Below are 22,570 nucleotides of genomic sequence, written 5' to 3'. Positions count from 1 at the left end.
ATCGCAATCTCTCACCAAAACCATCATGAGTTTCCGTCTTGCAACGAGAAATGTACAATTGAACCAAAGATTGGGCTTGCAAGCCCGTGGTTTGACCACTCTTAAGCAAAGAGTACAAGAATTGATCCCAGAGCGCCAAAAGGAAGCTTTAGAGGTCAAGGCTCTTGCAGAGGAGAAGAAGCACTCATTCGGTGACAACACAATCGACCAAATGTAAGAAAAGCATTTGAAGCGCTACGAATACGTTCTAATATGTCTTTAGGTACGGTGGTATGCGCGGTATCAAAGCTCTCGTTTGGGAACCATCCGTTTTGGATGCTGAAGAGGGTTCGTATGACGTACACGCTCATTATCCATCCTTACACTCTCCCAGGTATCAGATTCCGCGGCTTGACAATCCCAGACTGTCAAGAACAACTTCCAAAGGCACCAGGTGGAAACGAGCCATTACCAGAAGCTTTATTCCACTTGCTTGTGAGTTAAGAGTGCTTTAGAGAAATTCAATCTCACTCACTTGCCAGGTCACCGGTGAAGTCCCAACCCAAGAGCAAGTCAACGCTCTCTCAGAAGACTGGGCAGCTAGAGCTCAAATTCCAAAGTTTATCGAAGAACTTATCGACAGATGTCCAAAGTCACTCCACCCAATGTCACAATTCTCACTCGCAGTGACCGCTTTGAACCACGACTCTGCCTTCGCTAAGGCATACGCTCAAGGTGTCAATAAGAAGGAATACTGGGACACCACCTTCGAGGACTCTATGGACTTGATCGCCAAGCTCCCAACTATCGCTGGCCGTATCTACCAAAACGTGTACGGTGAAGGCAAGCACGCACAAATTGACTTGAAGAAGGACTACTCTCAGAACCTTGCTACCCTCCTCGGATACGGCAACAACGACCAATTCGTTGAGTTGATGCGTCTCTACTTGACTATCCACTCTGATCACGAAGGTGGTAATGTTTCAGCACACACTGGTCACTTGGTTGGCTCAGCATTGAGCGATCCATTCCTTTCATACTCAGCTGCATTGAACGGTCTCGCTGGTCCACTCCACGGTCTCGCAAACCAAGAAGTTCTCTCATGGATCCTCAAGATGAAGTCACAAATCGGTGAGGATGCTTCTGATGAGAAGGTTAAGGAATACGTCTGGTCTACTCTCAAGGGTGGTCAAGTTGTACCAGGTTACGGTCACGCTGTCCTTAGAAAGACTGACCCACGTTACCAAGCACAAAGAGAATTTGCATTGAAGCATCTCCAAGGCGACAAGAACTTTAAGCTTGTTGACCAAATTTACAACATCGTTCCAGGTGTTCTCCTCGAGGCTGGTAAAGCTAAGAACCCATGGCCAAATGTCGATGCACACTCTGGTGTGCTCCTTACTCACTACGGATTCACCCAACAGAACTTTTACACAGTTCTTTTCGGTGTTTCTAGAGCACTTGGTGTTGCTTCTCAACTCATCTGGGATAGAGCTTTGGGTATGCCACTCGAGCGTCCAAAGTCCTTCTCTACTGCACACCTCAAGAAGATGTTGAACAAGTAAGCGGGTTTTGGTTTTAGGTTTATCAAGGTAGACCAATCTTAATAAAGTAAAGTAGTAATGTTATTAGATGAATAAATATACTTTTGTTCTTTATAGATGTGTGGGTGTTGGTGTTTAAAAAAAGTGTTTAGGATGTTGCAGCCTTGAGTGAAACGATTCTGTTAAGGACGATGCGGTCATTGGTGTGTGGAGCAATATCAGTGCCTTCATTTGCCGCATTCAATACAGTGTCTTTATCAAGTGCAAAGAAACCAGCTCTGAGAGCCTGGAAGCGAACGCACTCCATACCGATGAGTTGATCAGGGGTGAGTTTAGGCGTAGGAGAGCGTTTCTCCTCTGCGCTCATTTCTCTATCCTGAACGTCTTTTTTAGCAGTAGCAGTTCTATCTTGAGCGTATTTACGAGCATGGTTGAGTTCATTCTTAGCTAGTTGGTAGATACTGATATCGACGAGAGCGCCACGGACAATCTCCTCAGAGTGTGGGTTAAGATCAGCAACCAAATCGGGTGCTGCTGCAGGATTATCGCTCTTGAATAGCTGGTTGAAGATACGCAGTTCGTCGACGCGCACTGGCGAGTGAGAGGGCGCGTGCTGAGCGACCCACTGAATATAAGCCTTGGGTTTAGGTACTTTCTCGCCATCGCGTGGTGTGAGCAACTCGGCATGCACTTCAGTCACTCTGCCATTCTCCTCACGCCACGAAGTGCATTTGACAGGATAAGGCGCGTTCATTAGCCCCACTACGCGTCCAGGCGCCATACGGAAGTAGTTGGCGTCGGCATCTACCCTGAAATCACTCCTGTCCATATACACATGCTTAGTGAAGGGGATAGCAGCGTCACCGAAGGAGGATATTTTCGGATGGAATGGTTTTTTCACTTGCAAGTAGTAATCCTCGTCTACATTGTCGATGACGAGTTTTAGTGGATCGACAACAGCCATCAGACGCGGCGCTTTTGATTCGAGATCGGAGCGAACACTCTGCTCGAACCTGCTTGTCTGGATGGACGAAACAGCAGTAGAGACGCCGAGCGACTTGACGAAAGATAGTATGGCGGATGGCGGTACACCACGACGTCTGAGTCCAATGAGGGTGTAGAGACGAGCATCATCCCATCCTCTGACATGACCATCTTTGACCAACTTCATTATCTTGCGCTTGGACATGACCGTGCCCTGCATGTTCAGCCTCCCGTACTCACTCTGGCGAGGTTTGTACACCTCGAGCGCATCACAGAGCCACTCATACGATACCCTGCTGAGAACGAACTCAGTTGTACAGAGCGAGTGACTGATTTGTTCGAACGAATCGACAAGACAGTGAGTGAAATCGTACGTAGGATAAATCTTCCACGCATCGGCGGTGCGGTGATGAGGCGCTTTGAGTACACGGTATGCAACTAGATCCCACATCTGCGGATTACCATCCGTGTAATCCTGCTTCATGCGCAGTGTAGCTTCGCCTGGTTGGAACACACCGAGACGCATTTGCTCGAAAGCGTCTAGCGATTCGCTAATAGGACGCTCACGCCATGGGGAAGGCACACGGGGACCACGCTCTTCACCGCCACGTTGCTGTTGCATTTGCTCACCCGTCGAATGGTCGACATACGCCTTACCACGTTTGATGAGCTCAATTGCAAGCTCATACAGCTTTGGGAAGTAGTCACTCGAGTAGGTGATTTTCCATGGCTCAAAGCCTAGCCATCTGGATGTTTTGTTTTAGTGAGAGGAAGCAAAACACACTGCTGACCCACCTGACAGTCTCCAAGATGGACTCAAAGTAGACTTGCTCTTCGGCTTCAGGGTTTGTGTCGTCGTAGCGGAGGTAAGTGTGGCCATTAAAGTGATCAGCGTAGCCAAAGTTGATGGTGATAGCTTTAGAGTGACCGATGTGTAAGAAACCGTTAGGTTCTGGAGGGAAACGAGTGATAACTTTACCACCTGTAGCCTTCAAGTGCTGCTCGCGTAACTCAGGCTTTACTTGAGGGTTTTCGCCTGGTTTATGGAGAGCGCCGAGGAAACCCTGTTCAAAAATGTTTGAAGAGGGTTCTGAGACAGGTTGAGACGGTTTGTTGGGGGTCTTTTGGGTGTTTTTAGCTGCGTCCTTTTGGCGCTTGTTGCATTCATCTCTGGTGCCGTATGTGGAGGTGTACAAGGAATCGACGACGCCCTTCAATTCGAGAGGATTAGACCATTTCAATTGACTGTTTTGTTTTAAGGATTTGATGAGAAGACCGTGAGTGGACCAAGGGTTAGGGAGGGTAGCAGAGGCAGGATCTAACGACTTTTGAGCGATCTGCTCGATGAGATGCTTTGGGACAACAACGCCAACGCCAGTGTGAGCGTTGAAATCAGTTTCATTGATAGAGTCGTTGCGGGTGAGATAGTCGACAGCCTCGTTAACCTGATTAGACTCCTTTAAGTGAGAAATTCTAATCTTATCAATCAAGTAAAGCTTCTTATCGCGGCTGAGAGAGTTGTACGCTTTGTTTGTTGTGATTGTGGATGTGATGAGAGTTGCCAATTTTTCATCCAAATGAGTTTCAATTAGGTTCAATTGGTGTAGATTATCCAATAACACTGTTGAATACTTTGATTTGGCGTATTCCGTTGATTTGGCAGGTGACAGGCCAAATGACTCAAATTGAGAGATGAGTGAGTCGTCGACCACTAAACAAGATGTCAGAAATCCGAATATAGCGTTTATCTCGTGGTAATCTCACTTTTTATAATAAGCAGATGAGCAGATGAATGACTTGATTCAAAGTGCTGTCTGATGAGATTATAGTTACCAAAAATTATTAATATAAACAATTAAATATTGTTTATGTATTCAGTGGAGCAGCATTAGTCACTCATCGTGTACAAATAACAATTGCAAAATGTGTGCTGATACGGATAAGCCAGATACGCCGTGAGCACAGAAAAAGCTCGTGAAACCGCACGAAGACTAGTGAAACGTTTTCATGAACAGTGGCTAGTCAATTGAGTCATTAGGACATCATTGCGGGTGGTTTGAATTTCAAGAGAAGGTTGAAAATTTTGAAGAGGAAAGAAATGCAGAGACAACAGCCAATTAAGATACACGCATGAACACCCACTATACCCAGATAATTTTGATGGACGATTGAAAAAATTGCTCAGAGCGGACACCCAAATTTGAGAAGAGCGCCTCTTCCACTCCCAGCGACAACGAAGGGTGGGAAATACGGAGAAGAAGGTATACAGCACTAACACACATCAACAGGGCAAAATGGTCAGCCAAATTAAGCCAAAGATTGTCAAGAAGACAAAGGGCTCTTTCAATAGATTCCAGTCTGATCGCTTCCATAGAGTTGCTCCATCATGGAGAAGACCAAAGGGTATCGATAACGCTATGAGAAGAAGATTCAAGGGTCAGCCAACCATGCCAAAGATTGGATTCGGTTCAAACAAGGTCACCCGTCACCTCCGTCCAAATGGCTTAAAAACTGTGGTTGTGAACAACGTAAAGGACGTTGATCTTTTGCTTATGCACACAAGCAAGTTCACCGCTGAGATTGCTCACAACGTCTCCTCAAAGAAGCGTGTCGAAATTTTAGCTCGGTGGGTTTGTTGTTTGGGGATATTTTTTAAGGCATACTAACGTTTCAAACAGCGCCAAGGCACTCAACGTCAAGGTCACAAACGCAGCTGCACGTCTTCGTTCAGAGGAGTAAACTGTAGAAACAAATTTTATCCCATGAATGAGTACTCGTTGTCCTATACTTTGTTTACTTGGTGTACCTTGTGTATCTAGTGTGAATAGTAGATATTCTTAGGCTTCTTCTCCTCTCTTAATCCACCACGGTCATGTCTTGTGATGATATCCACTTGCCTTCAAACGCAAGGAGAATAAATGAATATTCTGATGGATTTGATAATCAATCATCTGATAACAAATCATCTAAAGCGAATTCATACCTGGCAAACTTCTTGACTTCCTCGCTCCTGAACTCAGTTTCATTCACGCAGCCACCACCAAACACAACAACCCACAAGCATCCACTTAATCTACAAACTATGAGTCTCAACTTTCGTAACTTTGTTCAGAATACTGGTCCTTTGTTTGCCATTTTAGACGCCGTGGAGGGCGTTATCTTGTGGAAATCTACTTCAATTACCATTCTCGTTGTCCTCCTTTGGACTGTTCTCTGTCTCCACCCTGCTCTTGTCCTTATTCTACCTCAATTTTCACTTATTTGCGTCATTTTATACAATCACTCTGTTAGATTTCCTAAAGAGGACATAAAAGTGGTTGATAATGATGACGCACCCGCAAAGCACCCATCAGCACCTAGTTCACCCACGTCTCCCACGTCTCCGACTTTTCCCGCTTCTCCCACTCAACCCACTCAACCACCCCCTGAACCACAGCTCCCTGACTCATCTAGCCCTGACTACTACCTCAACCTTCAATCGATACAGAATCTAATGGGAACGACAAATGATGGCATTGATTATGTCATGCCCATCTATCGCAAGCTTAATTGGAGCGATATTGAGCAGAGCAACGGTATTCTCAAGTATACAGTTGTATCGCTGTTAGCCACTTTGATTCTCCTTCCAATACTCCCAGCACGCCTGATATTCGCTCTAGGTGGTTATCTAGTACTAGCACTCAATCATCCCCTGGTAAAGGAATATCTTTAATACGTTTACTGCTACTTTGTATCACTAGTTTGTATTGTTGTTACCCCTATATGTGAACGTGAAAGTTTTCTCTTAGTGACGTCATACGTAGGCTTGGAAGATTGCAGAGGAATATATCACGATACGCTTTGAAAGTCCTTTGAAAGCCTGCGAAGACCACATAACTCACTCACAACAATCACACTCTTTAACCACATCCACCAAATGGAGAGCTACAGCAGCGCCACTGAACATACTTATAACGAATCACGCACGCAGCGCAAGCTATTTGTATTGCGAGGCATAGCACCACTCAGCGCATTCACTTCGCTAGCAATTTCCCTGATTACAGCTGTCGGTATATCACCCAGTCTGAGCGACATAAATGACGATTTCTATACGCATCTTACACCCAAGGTGGGTATGAATGGGGTGTTTTCACGGCAATTTACTCAATTCCCTCACAGGCATCGATGGTAGGTATATACTGGATGTTGCTGTACGGACTACAAGCAGGAACCTGCTATCTTTTCGTAGCCTCACAGAAGGAACCCACGCAGCATACTATGAATGTCCTCGGCTACCAATATGTCCTCTCCCATGCTGTTCATGCGCTCTGGGCGATATGTTGGGTGAGTTGTGAGCAAATTACTCCGAATTGAGCTAAGGAAACACCAAAATACTTAGATACTCCGCTCATTCTCACTCGCTGCTCTGCTTATGGGTATTCAATCCATCAACCTCGCCCTGCTCTATGTGCAGCTATGTCGCGTCGAGTATGCACCCACCAAATCACGTCCACTTGACTACATATTCGTGCATCTGCCTATACGTATGTGGACAGTCGTAACTCTCGCCGTCGACGTCAGCCAGTCCGTCTTTATCGCTGCCGATTACCTCAGCACACCGACGTGGCGGTTCGGTAGGCATCAAGTTGCGGCTGTTTGCGCACTCGCGCTGCCACTCGTCATTGGATGCGCAGTGGTGCTGATTAAAGGAGACCATATCTGGATGGGTGCGCATATGTGGTGCGTTTCATACTGCTACTCGCTTAACTTGCAACTTACCACTCACTCACGTCTTAGGGTCCTCCTCGCTCTATTCCTCCGCCATCCAAAACCTTTCGCGGTAAACGGCGTCTGCGTCGCTGGATGGATCCTTCTCCCCCTCTGCCTCGTCGGTCACTCAGCGGCTAAGAAGTTCCTCGAGAGGCGCGACGAGCTGCATAGAGTGAGGCTCGAGGAGGATGACGAGAGCAGTGTGTCTGGATGAGCAGGCATATTTCACTTCAATCAATTTAACGTTAATTCTTGTAATTTGTACAAAGCCCTTTAGGCACTCTCAGCCATGCTGTGTCGATCGTATACACTGCCCCTCGGAGCGAAGTCACTGGTGAGGCCGCGATTAGCTGTTCGAGGTTGAGAACGAGCAACCTTCTCTGTCGCCTCAGCAGCCCCCCACGCACCACCACCCGGTGTGAGGAGGATGAAGACGTCATTCTTACTCATCTTGGCTGTCGCCTTACCACCGAGATTTATCACTCTGTCCTTCTCCCCAGCTGCGCCTCTCTTAAGCCACAGATTGAGACCCGTCTGGCCGTCTCCGCCGCCATGCAAACCGTATGGTCTGATCGCTCTTCTTTCCGAAAGGATGGAGAGTTGAAGGTCCTGCAACAGTTGATATTCGCGCACAACACCATCACCTCCTCTCCTCAATCCCACACCTCCACTGCCCTCTCTGAATTCGAAACGACGGAGAAGGATAGGATAGCGGCGTTCGAGGATTTCCGGATCGGTTATACGTGTGTTAGTCATGTGAACGTGCACGCCACTAACGCCATCTTGCTCCTCCGTTGCGCCGGAGCCACCAGCGACAGTCTCGTAGTACCCCCATCCAGGCGTGACGTGACCGGTGAGGGGATCCTTCCCACCCGCACCAAAGGTAACGTTGTTGCAGCAGCCCTGCGACGCCGCCGCCGCTCCGAATGCGCGCAGCACGACATCCACGACACGTTGCGACGTCATTACATTCCCCCCACACACAGCAGCAGCAGGGGACGGCGAGAGGAGGGAGCCGTCTGGGATGTGGATAGTGATGGGCGCGAGACAGCCGCTGTTGAGGGGTATATCGACGCCCAGCATTGCGCGTGCACAATAGATTACCGCTGAGTGCACTACGCTGATTGGTGCATTCAGGTTCCCGCGCAACTCCGGCCCTGTGCCACTGAAATCGAATGTGGCACTCCCGGACGCGCTGTCGATGGTTATGTGCAGAGCTATCGGCGAGCCGTCGTCGAGATAGTCCACCGCAGATAGCTCAGTCTGCCCCGTAGTGCGAGATACCGTGCGCAGGAGGTTGCGTACTGCATACTCAGCGTTGTCGCGGATGTGGAACATGTACTCCTGTACTAGTGATAGACCGAATTCGTGGCACAACAGGTGGAGCAGCTGAATGCCCTTGTGGTTCGCTGCTACCTGCGCTTTGAGATCTGATTCAACGTCCTTGTAGTTGCGACACCCACTGCTACCCTCCACCTTGCCAGGCTGGGTGACGAGCAGGTCGTAGAGTGTCGCGCCATTCCACTTGCCGCCCTCGACAATCTTGAACGTGATTATCTCAGCACCTTCTTCCGTCAACGCGGTAGAGTTGGGGGGCATCGACCCAGGCAGAATTCCGCCAATGTCGCTGTGATGGCCACGGGAGGCAGTAAAGAAGATGATCTCATTCGTCGTCTTATCGAAGCAGGGAGTCATTATCGTTATGTCGCTGTGATATATGAGTTTGTAACCTATGACATCATCACCGGACTCACGGGAGGTGGGAGCCGCCCGCGGTTGGGGAGTTGGACATGAGAACATCACCCGGATTGATGTTACCCTCGTGCAACTTCATTTGGTATTTGATCGCATACGACATTGCTCCCAGATGTACGGGGACATTCGGAAAATTGGCGATGAGATCGCCTGTAGGAGAGAAGACGGCGCATCTGTGTGGCTGTAATTAGCTATATGCGACCAGAATTGCCAAAAACCCACGAGAAGTCTAGTCGTTCTTTGATATTCGTAGAGATGGACGTTTGTTGAAGGGACTTGCTCATTGCCTCAGCGCAGCTGACGAATCTGTTGGAGAACAGCGAGAGAGTAATAGGATCTGGTTTGTTTGTCTTAGTCATGGATGTTCTGGTTTAAGATAACCTTACCACCTCCAAACTCATTCATGTTATTTAATCTCGGTTAGGTATCATGCATCATACGTCACGCTGAACACGCTTAAAAGTCAGGCGCAGTGACACCCGCAAGAAGTTCGACTGGCTCCCTAACAAACCGCGCGAACGTTACCTTACTGTGATTGCGTGGTGATATACAAGGAAAGTGAGAGATGTCATCATGAATTCTATTCATAGTCGTAGTCGTCTAACAATTGAGATGGTAATAAGTTATATTCAAGCGGCGGAGAGTTTGGCGCGCTATTCGCGTTGAGCTGCTCGTTCAGCTGATTGTACTGACTCGATAATGACGATATGTCGGCGTGCAGCTGATTGACCGTGTTTGTAGTGGAAAGCAGCTCTTTGTCTACATCTTCCACGCTTACTGTGGCTATATATGCTTCATTCGCTGCTATATCGCTGCTATATCGATCCATTTGCTCCGTGTACGTCTTAATCTCATTCTCAAGTCGTATTTGTGTATCTGTGGATTGCTTGTTGTGTTTATCTATCCTGTAAAGCTCATCGCTTAGCTGCTTAATCTCATTCTTAAGCTCAACGTTGCTCTCGTCGACCGTCTTCTTCCTCTGCCGGAGTTGATCGAGCTCGACCTGCGAACCCTCTTTATTACTGTTATCATGTGCTAGCTTATGTTCCAGCTCCCGTATCAGCGCTTTCTCCTCATTACTCTCCTCGTCCTCGTCGACTTGTACATCCACTGCGATATCCAATTTGCCGTATAATCTGAAGAATTGGCGGAATATACCGATAAATACCGCACTTCGCTCAACCACTACGACAATAAACAATCCTAAATCATAGCTGCTCTTGTGCAAAGTCTTGCTCACTATCCTCATTCCCTTCCGTTCACCTCGATAAACACCTTTTTGCGTATCGTTCACCCACTTGCACTCAAATTGTTCAAATTTCGGCTTTGTCATCCCCAGCGCCATGATTAATATCACAAATGCAGTTACTATCGACATGATCGTCATCTTACAAGAAATCTAATACTATCACTCTCTGTATCACGCGTCGGTATAATCGTGGTCGTTATGCTGTACATTTCCTTAGCTGTCTCCCACGTTTCCATGTCGAGCTCAAACACCACCTGCTGTTTGCTCAGTCCTTGTTTGTAATCTTCCTGTGTTGGTCCGAGACACGCCAACAGTATCATCTCCTTTGTCTCCTCATCTTGACTAAGACTCGCATGACCATCTCTTATCAAGAAGGATACGTAAAATAAGTTTTCGACCGACTGCGCAAAATTATCAGGATTGATGAAAAACTTGAACAAATTGATCCCATCGTCGCCACCAACGAGCTCAAGTAGCTCAGATATCTTTTTTACGTTCGTGGTTGTTTCATTTTCTGCTCTCTGTATGTCATTTTCTGTGATCTATGTGGGGTGTTAGAATGTGATCACTTTAAACAAGCCAAATTGTTCAAAACACGCCGACTAACCTCAGTTGGTGCCGTCTTCTCTTCGTTATTCTTATTAATACGCTGTGTAGCCCTTTTTGTCCTCTTTTTCGCCTCTTCTGGGATAGTGCCGAGCCTTGATGAGTGTTAAAAATAACCGACACACTACATAAACACTACACGTACATGAAATCACTGACAGGAATTCTTCGCGTGTGTTTAAGAGCCACGTTGCTAATGATCCCCCAATCGATGGTGACATTATGCTCATCTTCCTCATTGACATCTTGATCGAGATGATCATCAATGTTAAAACCACCAGCAACGCTCTTGAAACGATTTAGGAACTCATCCAAATCGAAAGAATCTGCGTCAATCTTCATAGCTCGTGCCTTCGCAGCTGACATCTCTGACTGGACGATAAGGAAACGTGAATCGAGTGTGGCTTCCTGAGGAGCGCGTACGTTGTCGTATAAACTGTTTGCTTTCATCATCTCAGCTGTGAGCTGCTTGGCTGTAACGTTGGACACGTCCACACTCTGTTCTTCAGCTTTATCAATTAGACTGCGATATCCTTTGCGGATTGAGCGTTTGAGGTTTTTGTCCTGGTCGGGGTCGTAGTAATCCTGTTTGTTGCGCAGCCTGTTGATAGTGTCTCCCTGCTCGTCCATAGAAGCGTCTGAGTCGTTTGAGTTGTGTGTATGGCGCGTGTGTGCTGTGCAATGCGATATGAATATAATAAAAACCCTGGAATCCACCAAACTCACTAGAATCATATTTGCGATCTTCATCTGAATCCATTGCCAGTTTGAGTTTGAGTTTTCCAACGTTGGCTATCAACCACGATGAGCTTCCTAGCAACGAAACGACTTTCAAAGGAATTGAAGGATCTTAATGATAAGGGCTGTCCTACTGGTTGGTTGGATTTGCTGGTGGTGTGCACCCATAACACCAGCTTCAGGCATCCAGCTCCTCCAATCAGATGACCTTCATAAATGGATATTTGAGCTAGAAGCTTATGACAGCATTTATAGCGTGCGTAGTGGTCCGATGGAAGCACGATCACTCTTACACTCTTTATCATCACACTACAGGACGACAAACTGGCGCTTATGTTTAGATTCTCTGGGCAGTATCCGATAGATTCACCTGCTGTACAATTCGTAGTTGGCGAGCTTGAAGGGGCTACATACAAGGCACCTGTTCATCCACACGTCTACTCAAATGGTCATGTGCGAGGGGAGTTATCCGAGTTGATTTATGCTTACACACACATTCTCAGATATGTGCATCCATTCTCTCAGACGGCTGGAGTCCTGTACTCAAGTGGGTATACGCTCTTGCACTCTTGTCGGTATCTAACACACGAAAAAAGCGTGTCAGCAGTGTGTCTCACTATCCAATCGAGTATGTCCCACGAATTCACTCAACCCTCCTTATCATCTCATTCAGTGCTCACTTCGTGCAAATCTAAGCAACTTCCGCCGGACAATGATAGGTATGTTGCACGCGCACCTGAGAATCCAAAGAAGGTCGGTCGTAGTGGTTTCTACTTTGGCTTTTACTTATGTACTCACTTACCCATCATTTAGACACGATGGGAGGTACGTTTGGTTATACTTTACCCCACGGCCCACTCACCCCATTCAGTTCCACGATGATACAGTTTAGCACACGTACACGTACACAATTAGCACACAATCATGTAAGATTAGATGAAAACATATGCATATCATTCATAATAAACGAAATCGTTGAAATTAAGTGGTGGTTTGGTGTTTCTATTTGAATTTGAATTTAGTTGACATCCTGCACAACTCCAACTTGAGCAGCACGCAACACTCTACCCTTATAGCTGTAACCAAGTTTCGAGCATTCGAGGATGGAGTTTGGATCTTTACCTGGCACAGGTGCCATATACAGCGCCTCGTGGTAGTCTGGGCTGAATTGTTCGCCGGTTGGGTCAACAGCTTCGATATCGTTTTCTTTGAGTGCCTTGAGGAGGTTACTCTGGAGCAGAACCAAACCCTCGTGAAGTGTGAGGAGGTTCTTGCGGTCTTCGCCTTCTCCAGCCGACAAAGCCTCTGCTGGTACGCTCTTCAATGCCAACGGGAGAATATCAAGGGTAGGGAGGATGCTCTTTGCGAACTTCATAACACCTTTCTCCATTGACGCTACCTTCTCTCTGTCTGAAATTCTCTGCAAATTGGTGAAATCAGCTGCTGCATATTGGAGATCCTTCTTGAGCTGTTTCTGCAACTCGACAGCTTCTTCTGTGGCCTTTTTAGCTGCGTCGAGGGCGCTATCTGGGCTGGCTGTGCTGTCTTGTGGCTGTTGTTCGCCTTCTGACTTTGGTTTATCAGCGTAACCTCTAGTGGCGACTCTGGTGGCAGCAAATTGGCCACTCAAGCACCTTCTGAATCCAGTAAGTCTAAGCATTTTATCAATTTCAACGTCTTGGTTGTACCGACCAAAGGCGTTGCTGCCTTCTCAGCTCATCACAACGACGATAAAAAATGACAGACTACAGGATAGATGATGATGGCTGGAGGATTCCTGTAAAAACCAATGACTCACCCAACGCACCTTCCAGCGCATACAAAATTGTAGAAACCTCCCTCAGACTGTCCATCCCGCCGATATTCGCGAATGATCCCAAGAGCGGTGCTTTAGAAATGCTAGACAGTTTAGTGATGAGGTGGGCGATGTGCTTGTTGTTTTATCCGCCTAATTTCCTAACCAGATACGTACCGGCGCTGCGAGCAGTTTTATTGACGCATATAAACACTCAATTCAAGCAGTCGGCGGGGTTGATCATTGATGAATCCCCCTTCAGCGTCACAGATGTTCAATTCACAGCTCTAGTGTGGTCGCCTACGATTGGACAGCGAATGCGTAGGTTGTGTGTGGATTTGATGGGATATTAACTCACAACTCTTTCAAGGCGGCAAAGTCACCCTGTGTTCACCAGACCACATCAGTTTGCTCGTTCACCACACTTTCAACGTTACCATCCCGCGCGAGTTCATCGATTGTCAGACATTCAAATACGCAAACGACTCTGCTACTGAGAATAGCGGTGGTGGGAGGTGGTTGCACACTTCTTCTACACAGGTACTTGCTGAACAGGGTCGTGATGTCGATTTCAGCGTGATTGAGCGTAATACTACGAATGGGATGCTCACACTCACAGGCAGCATACTTAACAGTCATCTAAAAGATGGCGTGAAGGATACGAAGAAGCGGAGGAAGAGTGGTACTAGCAGCTCCACCAAGGACGACCAAGCTAATCAATCAAATGAGCCAAAGAAAGCATCCAAGAAGCAAAAGATCCCTATACGGACTGCAAATTCTTCCGACGAGCGTACAGAGTCTTCATCAAACGAATCATCCTCGTCTAGCTCCAACGATGATGCTCAGCAGCCTTCTTCTGCGGCTGTTGAAGCAAAGAAAATGAAACACAAAAAGTAGTAAACAAAGTTAAAGTAGAAAACCGGAGTTGAACACTAATGTACATAATCTCTTAATTTATACTTGTTAGTTAAGTTGCGTGTGTCTGCGAAGAGTTTGCTGTCGATAGCAGTGTATGTGCGAAGTAACCACAGCTGGACACACTCCATCTCCTCAAGAGGGCAGTCTAGCAGCTGATACCATTGCACTTTACCATCTGATGTAGTTGGCAGCTGTACACCCGCGTCTCTGCATGCTAGATCTAAACATGCACAGGCTATAGTTGTTGAACTGAATAGGACGTGTGTCGGTGTGAGGAGGCTGTCGTTGAGATAAGACCACGCTCGCTGTGGGATGTTAGCGGTGTTTAACATATCTATCATTTTTATGTAGTTGATCAGTAGCGCGTATGGTTGCTGCACCTAATGAGCATGTTCAGGGATAATTTTCACCGCAAACATTACACCCACATACACATCGAAGCCGAGTCGCTTTAAGATCTGCATCTCAGCCACAACGATGCTATCTTTCCACTCGTAGTATGTAGGACCATAGTATGACATAGACGAGTACTCTGCGTCTGCGTCTGTGGAAATGAGGCGATGAAAGACATTGATGACGTCTCTTAGACCCAGTGGAGTTTCTTCAAGCTTCGTTGAGAGGTATAAAGCGCCCATTGCGATGTCCTGGGTGGTGTGAGTGAGTCTTGTACACTAGGCGTACAACTCACACCAATGGAGAAGTTATAGAGAGATGAGACGTAGTAGAAGCGTTGGAAGATAACCTGGGCTGTGCATATAGTTGCTTGTGGACTGTAGCGGCGGGTTAAGCATATGTGATGATATTTGGCGTGTAAACTCACACAGCACAGAGAACACCAGCTCGCTGTATTAGACCAGCGCCTCTTATTCTCAAGGCCTGCTCAAGCTCCTCGCTGATCCCATCCTCGCGGCTTAGCGAGCGAGTTGCCTGAACACCACTAGCCAATGCAGGCAGCAGCATGAAAGACAAGTAGAAAGATGTACAAACCACTATCAATCACTACAAACAACTATTTAAAGAATCAAAAAGTTAAATTAAAGGAATTAGAAGCGTACAAAAACCAAATTCAACTTTTCAACTCCCCAAGTAAAAGCAGCGAGTGTATGTAGCGCATCTACTCATCGTCGTCATCTTCCTCCTCTTCAGACTCCTCTTCATTGCCGGTTTCGACGACAGAAGCGGCGATACGATCGAGATCACGCATACCGTCTTGAGAGATTCTTCTGCCACCGTCAACGGCCTTCTCGAGGACACCAATCTTCTCCAAGGATTGCACGACTCTACGGTCAACGCCTCTAGAAGCGTCTCTGTGGTGGTATGGGCGGTGGCCTCTGTTGACGGCACCACCGTGGAACTTTACGAGTGAGCCAACACCGACGGATTTACGGAGGTAGATGTGGCGGGCGACTGCAGCAGCGCGGACGAAGTACCTGTAGCGTGAAGGATGAGTTTTGAGCAGATTTTACCAAGAAACTACCCACCAATCTGGGTTGTATGGTGCAAGCTCCTTGTGGGAGCCAGTCTTGACAATGTCAACCCAGTTTGGAATCTCAATCTTTCCTGATCTCTTCAAGTGTTGAGAGTAGGCCTCAATGAAACTTGGAGCGGAGACGTCGCGTACGTTGACCATTTTGCCTGCATTCAACCGTTAGAATGTTTTTTTCTTACGATTTAGATTTTTTGACTAACAGCTGCTGAGTTGAAAGGAAGATCGATTGAAGGATTTCGTGAACCTCGAAAATTTAAATTTTGCAGCCGCTTTATTACGGGAGGTGGGAGGGTGTTTGGCTGATGTCTATAGCGTGTACTAATTGCCTGGGTTTTATTCTCCTTTCAACTCCCCAAGTCACACCTCACACAATCACACTGGCAGTCTTCTGTCTATGTAAAACCCATTAATTAAATCAGATCATAAATTATTTGGTGGTGGCACTGCGTGGTATTCCTGCTTTGCTTGCGGATTCTGCTCTGGCTGCTGCTGCTGATACTGTGCATAGTACTGTGCATAATACTCCTTCTGCGACTTCTCATACTCCGTCAGCCACTCCCTGAAAGCAGCATCATTGAGATCGTAGCCCTGATCAGTCCAGTACTTGTTATACTTGTCAACTCCCTCTTTGTCATTTGGATCAGGTATCGCTGGCATATCACTATACTGCGACTGATCGTAACCCATCTGCTCGACTTGCGGTACAATCCCTTGCGCTCTCTCCCATTCCACTTTGACAGCAGATATAAGATCCTCAGATAACTCCCTGGCGTAGCTGAATTGCTGTACATCCGGACCTGTTACATTGATGTGCATCGCGTCGTTACTCTCTTGACCAGTGTCCTGTTCTAAAAACCCACTACCAAGTCCTTTAATTTGTACCTTTGTATTGGTTTCTTGTTGTATGTACTTGACAAACATACCACCTGGACCGACAATTTTAGCTCTAAGATTGAAATTACGTAGAGGTTCCATATTAATGAAGACCTTGAATTCATCCCATTTACGCCTCGACGCGGCTCTCTCCTCGAACCTGCGATTCCGATCTTCAACGAGTGGCTGCATGTCCATATCTTTGAGCTCATGGACTTTATTCACAGCCATATCAAACGAGTCCTGAGTTTGGGCTTCGATGAGGAGGTACAGAGGAGGTTCTGCGGGAGTAGCCTTGGATCTGTCAGGGTACCATTGGCCTTTAGTGGAAACCTGCGCACCAGTCTCATTGTAGATGGATTGCTGGGCAGCTGATTTAGTGAGAGTGTATCTGTTCTTGAGGTCATTCACTTCAATGCGTGTGTAGAAAGGCGCGTCAGTCTCTCTAGGGCCGTGGTATTGGGAGGAAAGTTTAGCAGCAGCAGCAGCTGAATTTTGAGTTAAATGTGATTTAAAGCGGGAATATACAACTAACCTGCTGCTGATGCTCTGTCAGGTTGATCCCAGCGGCTGGCCATGATTGTGCTTGAGGAAGAGAGGTGGCGGAGGATAAGAAGGATATGAGCAGCGCATGAAACACCAACGACAGCCATCTATCGTGTTTACAACACATTTTTAATTACGTCCGTCTCGTTCAGACCGTGCGGCGAATAGCCCTAAATTGGCAGTGATTACCCTTTTCAACCCAAACGATGAAAATCTCAATAGCGCTAATATTGGCAGCGGTAATCGGATGCGTATGCGCTGAAATTATCACAACTGCGCCACCAGGCGAATCGCAGACACTTGCAGTCTCTCAGGCGTGGGTTGTGCTCTGTGCCACACGGCTACCAAACTAAGAAGGTGAACAGATACAATGCGGATGACGTGGTTTTCAGGACAAGTATTATGTGCGTGTCGAATTGAAATTATAGGCACCTCTTATTCATTTTATAGGGCAACTTTGAGTCCAACGTCAACACAGGCATCAGCAACTGCAGCTGCAACTTCTAGTAGTTCTTCACCATCGCGTTCATTGGTAGGTGGCTGCTGTATCTATTCACACCCACTCATTCCCCTCACAGGGTACGTTTTATTTGATTGGCTGAAACAGGCTAACAAATTCAGACACATCGGTTAGAATCCATTCTACACACTCAAATGCACCTGCTAATCCAACAGTTTTGAGCATGTGAGTTGTATTCTACTCAATTATTCCCCCCACTAAATTCTATTTTACAGGGACGACTACTTACGGGACAATGACAGCGCTGCAACCAAGCACACATTACCCCTTTTATTGGCTTGTTTAGGTGTTCTAGCTGGAGCGCTGCTCATCTAACCTTTATGTTCAATTTTGTACTTTTTATTCAACTTACTCTTCTGCTTGGCTTTGGCTGGTCTACTTCATTCAAATGGCTCTGTGCGAACATATAGACGCACACCTTCCAAACAAAGATTTCCTACATAAGCTTACCATTGGTGTTAATTGGGGTTTGTACGCTAGTAGCATTTCCAGCAAGGTTTGGACTATGTCTTCCGTGTTTGTAACCTTGATTGCTGATTCCGCGTAAAAGTCAAATCTCTGCCAGGTTTCTAACCTCCCCTTGACACGACCGCAACTCTGCCTCACTTGCGCAAATTGCTTCCATTACGCTGCACTGTCCAACCATTCAAACCAGCATCATAATATCTGTTTTGGTGTGTAATCTGTCCTTTTCGCTGATTTACTCACTCTCTATAGCCATAGATACTCTCTCTGCTTCCGTATTTTGCTCCGTCTGCTGCGATTACATCTACAGCCCACGCCTCGATAAAGTTATCAAATTGCTCAAGCTGAGGCGAGAAGAGAAATCCACAAAGCGGAAGGGTGCGTGGGTTTATCCCAACTAATCCCTTCTAACCCCCACACAGCCGCAAATGGCCACTCCAGATCCGCGTTTAAACCTCTTCCCCAAAATGACGTATCTACTATCGCCCCCGGACGCTACGGAAATCCAATATCACTCCGTGTGTATGGATTTATCAGGGATGGACACACACTCACCTTCCTTAGGTCCCCGCGGATTCAGAAATCTTGGCAAAACTTGCTTCCTCAATGTGATTCTACAGGCGTTTATAGCTACACCCCTCCTACGCTCGTACTTCCTTAGCGAGAAACATAATCATCTTCTCTGCACGCGGGACAAATGCACTGCCTGCGAATTTGATAAACTTTTCACGCAGGTGTGTACGGTGTCTGACATGTGCTCCACTAACACAATTCACAGGTTCACCAACCAGATACAGCTCCCCTAGGCCCAACCTCGCTTCTGCACAATCTATGGACAGCTCCCGGAGCGAGTGATCTGGCTGGTTACGCGCAGCAGGATGCTCACGAGGCGTATATCTCCTGTGCGTTGAATTTCGATGACGTTGACTACATGCTTCCAACTCACACACCCCTTCAGTACTCAATCTCATCCATTCCAGCTGTACTTCCTCCACATCGCACTCATACGATTGCTCATGCATCATCCACACCACTTTCCAAGGCACGCTGCAATCAGAGCTTAAGTGCAGAGTGTGTGGGTACGCCAGCGTCACTAGCGATCCTTTCCTCGATGTCAGTTTGGATGTTGGCAGCAGCAGGGATACGAATGGAGGTGGTGGCAGTGGCAGCACCACGAACGGACCAAAGAATGGCAAAAATGGCACCACCAACAGTGGTAAAAATAGCGCAAACCACACTCCCCCTTCCATCTCACCTCAGAATCTGGACAATTGTCTGAGACGCTATACATACCCAGAACCCAGTGACTGGAAGTGCACTAGCTGCTCAGCTCAGGCGTCCACTAAGCAGCTCTCATTCAGAAAACTCCCAACTGTCCTCGCGTTCCAGATTAAACGCTATGAACATGGTCTCTGGGCGCAAAAGTTGGACGCTCCCGTACGCTTCCCGCTCACTCTTAACATGCGTCCATACACCAGTGACGACAGTAGCGAGCCAGACGAGATGTACCTCTATGACCTTTTCTGTGTTATCAACCACCTCGGTGAGATGGAGACGGGACACTATCTGTGTGCGTCGCGGTTCGGTGAGCAGGTGAGTAAAGCGTTGCCAAGTATGGTGTTTTTGCTAACGTTAAATAATCAAGTGGTTCAGGTGCGAGGATGCAGATGTCTCACCAACTTCTATCCAATCGGTCCTTGATAGCCAGGGATACATGCTCCTATACATTAAACGTACTCTCGTATATTGTAGGTTAAGTGATGGCTTGTCGGACTTACTAACACTGCGCAAACAGATTCAAGCGCATAAAACAGCATTCATTACAATAAGTATCACATTATCACATTATATACAACAAATTAATAGCATTTCGTAAACATCTACGCCTTCATCAGCGCGTGTCTGTACCCCCATAAGATGTGGTGCTCTCGTAAGTATTGGAAGGTCCGGCAGACGACGATCCATGATGGCGTCCGAAGCTGTCTTCTGAGTGTGAATGCGAATCGCGGTTCTGCCACTGGTCATAGAGATGTGCACCAGCTCCACCGACACCCAAACCCGTCCAGAAGCCCGGTCTCCAATTTTGTCCAGCTTGCTGATCTGGCTGTTTTGAATTATAAGGCGTGTAAGGGGGTGGTGGTTGATCACCGCTGGTAGAATATCCCGCCGAATCCCTCCTGTGTCCGCAAAAGAGGTTGTAGAGTATGATGGCGAGGATAGCAAAGAAGATGACGGCAAAGAATGTGCTACCTTTATCGTCACTCCTGTTGCTCACATCAACTAGAGTGTATTTAAGTGCGCATGATCCTTGTGCACCCGTGTGAGAAAGTATATAAGAAAAGCAACTCCTTACTCACCATTAAGCACCTCGTTTGCCGGCCCACTCTCCTCCCACCGCTCACAATTCACCCTCACCTTCCCCAGCTTGAGATTAGAAGGGAGCGTGGTAGAGCAGCTCCATTGCACGGCGTGCGTGTAGGCATCCCATCCCCTGTTCTCGCAGTGTATGCTCTCCGGCGTGTATTGCTCGCATGCACTCCTTCCCTCCTTCTTGTCACACTGCAGTTGCGCTACTGGTGCCAGACGCCGCCCTGTCGTGTACTCGTCTGCTTCGAAATTCAAACTGGTTATTTGCGATAAATTAACCCGTGACATTGTTTGTTGGTTCAAAGCTAACCTGCCTGCCCGGGATAAAGAGATATAGAGGTATATAAAGTACATTATAAATTAAAATTAAGCTGGTTTTCTCTAAGCTCTCTATCAAATCCAACTTGTCAATTGCTAAGAAAAGCTAGCTTTGATTCTCAACCACCACTATATGAAATGGCGCAATTCAAACATGTCCAACGTGCCAATTGAAGTCATCCATATTATTAGAGTTTACAATTTGATACTTTTTGCCCTTTGTGTTGGCACGAAGTAAAGTTCATCGCTGTCTGCAACTCCAAGCAAAGTCTTTAGCACAATAACCATTAACATTAAGCGCTGTAGTGGAGTTCGGCTTTAATGATAAACACAGTAAGAATTTCGTATTGACATGGTTAACTTTCGCTCAACATTCATGATATGATTCGGAGTATTTGGCTCCTATGTTCAACGAGGGGTTAATCAGTTGAGTAACAAAAGCGTCTACACATGCCTCAGCACAAATCTATACCGCACTTGGCCCTTTTTCAGTCTTTCCAATGCATGGTTGAGATTATCCTGTGTGAGATCAAGTACCTCTACAGCTGGCTTAATGTCATGTCTCGCGCAGAATTGGAGCATCTTCTTTTGTTCATATCTTGGGCGGGTAAGTAGAAGAAAGGATCAGTACAACACACGCACCTCGTTGCACACAAACTACCGCCCACTTTATTCTCTCTAGCGAGCAAGGCCGGGTATCTGTTCGTCTCGAATTTTCCCAAAAAATTGGCGAGTGGGATGATCTGTCCGCGTGGTTTGAGACAGTCCAAGTAGTCATCCCACGGCACGTGCGAGCTGGCTGAGGAAAGAATGAAATCGAACTTGTCTTCCTCGTCCTGAGGAACGAAAGAGCTGCCATCCGCGCGCTGTGTGACAATGACCTCGTGAGCGCCGAGCGCCTTGTACTCCTCGCTTCTGCTATCTGACAGAGTGAAAGCAGCGACTGAGCAGCCCCATTTATGTGCAACCTGCAGTGCCAAGTGTCCGAGACCACCAATGCCGATAACGCCCACGCGATGAATCGGCTTGATGTCGAATTTGAGAAACGGGGCAAAAACAGTAGCGCCGGCGCATTGTAGTGGTGCTGCATGTTCTGGTGCTATGCCATCTGGAATTTTGTGTACGAAATCACCATCTAGCTTGGCATACTCACCAAAACCACCCCAATCAAGATCAGCTTCACCGTATACTCTTGCCTCACTGCAGAGAGTGTCGTTGCCCTGCAAACAGGCATCGCACGATGTCTTCCCGCACGCATTGTGCACAAAACCGAACCCCACAGTGTCTCCAACTCGCAGATGACTGACTTTTCTGCCAGTCTCAACGATCTTTCCGCAATTCTCATGACTTAATACGCATCCTGTCTCGATGTAGTGAGTGTCTGTGAAGCAGAGACCTGCGTGGGTCATTTTGATGAGCACATCCTTGTCTCCAACGTCATCTACACAACCAACGGACTCTCTGATCGTACCATCGTGTTGTCCTCTAAACGCTTTGAATTTGATCCCCATTTTAGTATGCCGGCTTTGTTATGTTGGGTATTTGGTGCAGAGAACGTATTCACAGTGTAGACTGGCGTAGATTGCGTCATATTAATGATGTCATTTGGCTTGCTTCAAAACTTTACGCTTACTACATAGTAGTAAAGTAGAAAATTAGGTTAGGTTAGGTTAGG

The 22,570-nt window shown here is 47.0% G+C and overlaps 17 protein-coding genes across 17 annotated transcripts; 7 read left to right on the top strand and 10 right to left on the bottom strand.

The window, feature by feature from the left end:
• Positions 1–25: 25 nt before the first annotated feature.
• J056_002627 (uncharacterized protein) lies at positions 26–1,544 on the top strand (the record flags this gene model as incomplete). Its single annotated transcript, XM_009271892.1, has 4 exons — positions 26–213; positions 263–327; positions 374–474; positions 522–1,544. The coding sequence occupies 4 exons, from the start codon at positions 26–28 to the stop codon at positions 1,542–1,544; spliced, it is 1,377 nt and encodes a 458-aa protein (XP_009270167.1).
• Positions 1,545–1,671: 127 nt separating this feature from the next.
• J056_002626 (putative glutamine--tRNA ligase) lies at positions 1,672–4,553 on the bottom strand (the record flags this gene model as incomplete). Its single annotated transcript, XM_009271891.1, has 4 exons — positions 1,672–3,253; positions 3,303–4,218; positions 4,272–4,321; positions 4,549–4,553. The coding sequence occupies 4 exons, from the start codon at positions 4,551–4,553 to the stop codon at positions 1,672–1,674; spliced, it is 2,553 nt and encodes an 850-aa protein (XP_009270166.1).
• A 248-nt stretch (positions 4,554–4,801) lies between these two features.
• Positions 4,802–5,246, top strand: J056_002625 (60S ribosomal protein L32; the record flags this gene model as incomplete). The annotated part of the gene is made up of 2 exons (XM_009271890.1): positions 4,802–5,133; positions 5,186–5,246. 2 exons carry the CDS (start codon positions 4,802–4,804, stop codon positions 5,244–5,246), a joined length of 393 nt encoding a protein of 130 aa, XP_009270165.1.
• Positions 5,247–5,379: 133 nt separating this feature from the next.
• On the top strand, positions 5,380–6,219 carry J056_002624 (Peroxisomal membrane protein PEX29; the record flags this gene model as incomplete). The annotated part of the gene is made up of 1 exon (XM_009271889.1): positions 5,380–6,219. One exon carries the CDS (start codon positions 5,380–5,382, stop codon positions 6,217–6,219), a length of 840 nt encoding a protein of 279 aa, XP_009270164.1.
• Positions 6,220–6,423: 204 nt separating this feature from the next.
• J056_002623 (uncharacterized protein) lies at positions 6,424–7,470 on the top strand (the record flags this gene model as incomplete). Its single annotated transcript, XM_009271888.1, has 4 exons — positions 6,424–6,615; positions 6,666–6,830; positions 6,886–7,226; positions 7,284–7,470. The coding sequence occupies 4 exons, from the start codon at positions 6,424–6,426 to the stop codon at positions 7,468–7,470; spliced, it is 885 nt and encodes a 294-aa protein (XP_009270163.1).
• A 59-nt stretch (positions 7,471–7,529) lies between these two features.
• On the bottom strand, positions 7,530–9,370 carry J056_002622 (uncharacterized protein; the record flags this gene model as incomplete). Its single annotated transcript, XM_009271887.1, has 3 exons — positions 7,530–8,964; positions 9,011–9,184; positions 9,234–9,370. The coding sequence occupies 3 exons, from the start codon at positions 9,368–9,370 to the stop codon at positions 7,530–7,532; spliced, it is 1,746 nt and encodes a 581-aa protein (XP_009270162.1).
• A 221-nt stretch (positions 9,371–9,591) lies between these two features.
• On the bottom strand, positions 9,592–10,356 carry J056_002621 (uncharacterized protein; the record flags this gene model as incomplete). The annotated part of the gene is made up of 1 exon (XM_009271886.1): positions 9,592–10,356. The coding sequence occupies one exon, from the start codon at positions 10,354–10,356 to the stop codon at positions 9,592–9,594; it is 765 nt and encodes a 254-aa protein (XP_009270161.1).
• A 38-nt stretch (positions 10,357–10,394) lies between these two features.
• On the bottom strand, positions 10,395–11,626 carry J056_002620 (Non-structural maintenance of chromosome element 4; the record flags this gene model as incomplete). Its single annotated transcript, XM_009271885.1, has 4 exons — positions 10,395–10,802; positions 10,868–10,961; positions 11,012–11,540; positions 11,593–11,626. The coding sequence occupies 4 exons, from the start codon at positions 11,624–11,626 to the stop codon at positions 10,395–10,397; spliced, it is 1,065 nt and encodes a 354-aa protein (XP_009270160.1).
• A 44-nt stretch (positions 11,627–11,670) lies between these two features.
• J056_002619 (Ubiquitin-conjugating enzyme E2 W) lies at positions 11,671–12,496 on the top strand (the record flags this gene model as incomplete). The annotated part of the gene is made up of 7 exons (XM_009271884.1): positions 11,671–11,740; positions 11,787–11,860; positions 11,920–12,057; positions 12,108–12,151; positions 12,201–12,357; positions 12,418–12,429; positions 12,476–12,496. The coding sequence occupies 7 exons, from the start codon at positions 11,671–11,673 to the stop codon at positions 12,494–12,496; spliced, it is 516 nt and encodes a 171-aa protein (XP_009270159.1).
• A 126-nt stretch (positions 12,497–12,622) lies between these two features.
• J056_002618 (uncharacterized protein) lies at positions 12,623–13,264 on the bottom strand (the record flags this gene model as incomplete). The annotated part of the gene is made up of 1 exon (XM_009271883.1): positions 12,623–13,264. The coding sequence occupies one exon, from the start codon at positions 13,262–13,264 to the stop codon at positions 12,623–12,625; it is 642 nt and encodes a 213-aa protein (XP_009270158.1).
• Positions 13,265–13,341: 77 nt separating this feature from the next.
• J056_002617 (DNA-directed RNA polymerase I subunit rpa43) lies at positions 13,342–14,296 on the top strand (the record flags this gene model as incomplete). The annotated part of the gene is made up of 3 exons (XM_009271882.1): positions 13,342–13,523; positions 13,569–13,720; positions 13,770–14,296. The coding sequence occupies 3 exons, from the start codon at positions 13,342–13,344 to the stop codon at positions 14,294–14,296; spliced, it is 861 nt and encodes a 286-aa protein (XP_009270157.1).
• Positions 14,297–14,331: 35 nt separating this feature from the next.
• Positions 14,332–15,277, bottom strand: J056_002616 (Cyclin-L2; the record flags this gene model as incomplete). The annotated part of the gene is made up of 4 exons (XM_009271881.1): positions 14,332–14,697; positions 14,746–14,961; positions 15,006–15,087; positions 15,138–15,277. 4 exons carry the CDS (start codon positions 15,275–15,277, stop codon positions 14,332–14,334), a joined length of 804 nt encoding a protein of 267 aa, XP_009270156.1.
• A 154-nt stretch (positions 15,278–15,431) lies between these two features.
• J056_002615 (40S ribosomal protein S19-A) lies at positions 15,432–15,947 on the bottom strand (the record flags this gene model as incomplete). Its single annotated transcript, XM_009271880.1, has 2 exons — positions 15,432–15,747; positions 15,799–15,947. 2 exons carry the CDS (start codon positions 15,945–15,947, stop codon positions 15,432–15,434), a joined length of 465 nt encoding a protein of 154 aa, XP_009270155.1.
• Positions 15,948–16,226: 279 nt separating this feature from the next.
• J056_002614 (uncharacterized protein) lies at positions 16,227–17,257 on the bottom strand (the record flags this gene model as incomplete). Its single annotated transcript, XM_009271879.1, has 2 exons — positions 16,227–17,167; positions 17,215–17,257. 2 exons carry the CDS (start codon positions 17,255–17,257, stop codon positions 16,227–16,229), a joined length of 984 nt encoding a protein of 327 aa, XP_009270154.1.
• A 174-nt stretch (positions 17,258–17,431) lies between these two features.
• J056_002613 (Ubiquitin carboxyl-terminal hydrolase 22) lies at positions 17,432–20,019 on the top strand (the record flags this gene model as incomplete). The annotated part of the gene is made up of 11 exons (XM_009271878.1): positions 17,432–17,541; positions 17,591–17,629; positions 17,676–17,757; positions 18,296–18,419; positions 18,463–18,588; positions 18,633–18,728; positions 18,775–18,944; positions 18,989–19,112; positions 19,169–19,803; positions 19,856–19,958; positions 20,006–20,019. 11 exons carry the CDS (start codon positions 17,432–17,434, stop codon positions 20,017–20,019), a joined length of 1,623 nt encoding a protein of 540 aa, XP_009270153.1.
• Positions 20,020–20,101: 82 nt separating this feature from the next.
• Positions 20,102–20,865, bottom strand: J056_002612 (Store-operated calcium entry-associated regulatory factor; the record flags this gene model as incomplete). The annotated part of the gene is made up of 2 exons (XM_009271877.1): positions 20,102–20,517; positions 20,568–20,865. The coding sequence occupies 2 exons, from the start codon at positions 20,863–20,865 to the stop codon at positions 20,102–20,104; spliced, it is 714 nt and encodes a 237-aa protein (XP_009270152.1).
• A 474-nt stretch (positions 20,866–21,339) lies between these two features.
• On the bottom strand, positions 21,340–22,406 carry J056_002611 (putative formaldehyde dehydrogenase AdhA; the record flags this gene model as incomplete). Its single annotated transcript, XM_009271876.1, has 2 exons — positions 21,340–21,493; positions 21,538–22,406. 2 exons carry the CDS (start codon positions 22,404–22,406, stop codon positions 21,340–21,342), a joined length of 1,023 nt encoding a protein of 340 aa, XP_009270151.1.
• Between the last annotated feature and the right edge of the window lie 164 nt (positions 22,407–22,570).

The sequence above is a fragment of the Wallemia ichthyophaga genome, assembly GCF_000400465.1.
Source record: "Wallemia ichthyophaga EXF-994 unplaced genomic scaffold scaffold23, whole genome shotgun sequence".
NCBI lineage: Eukaryota > Fungi > Basidiomycota > Wallemiomycetes > Wallemiales > Wallemiaceae > Wallemia > Wallemia ichthyophaga.
This window is presented reverse-complemented; position numbering and strand designations above follow the sequence as displayed.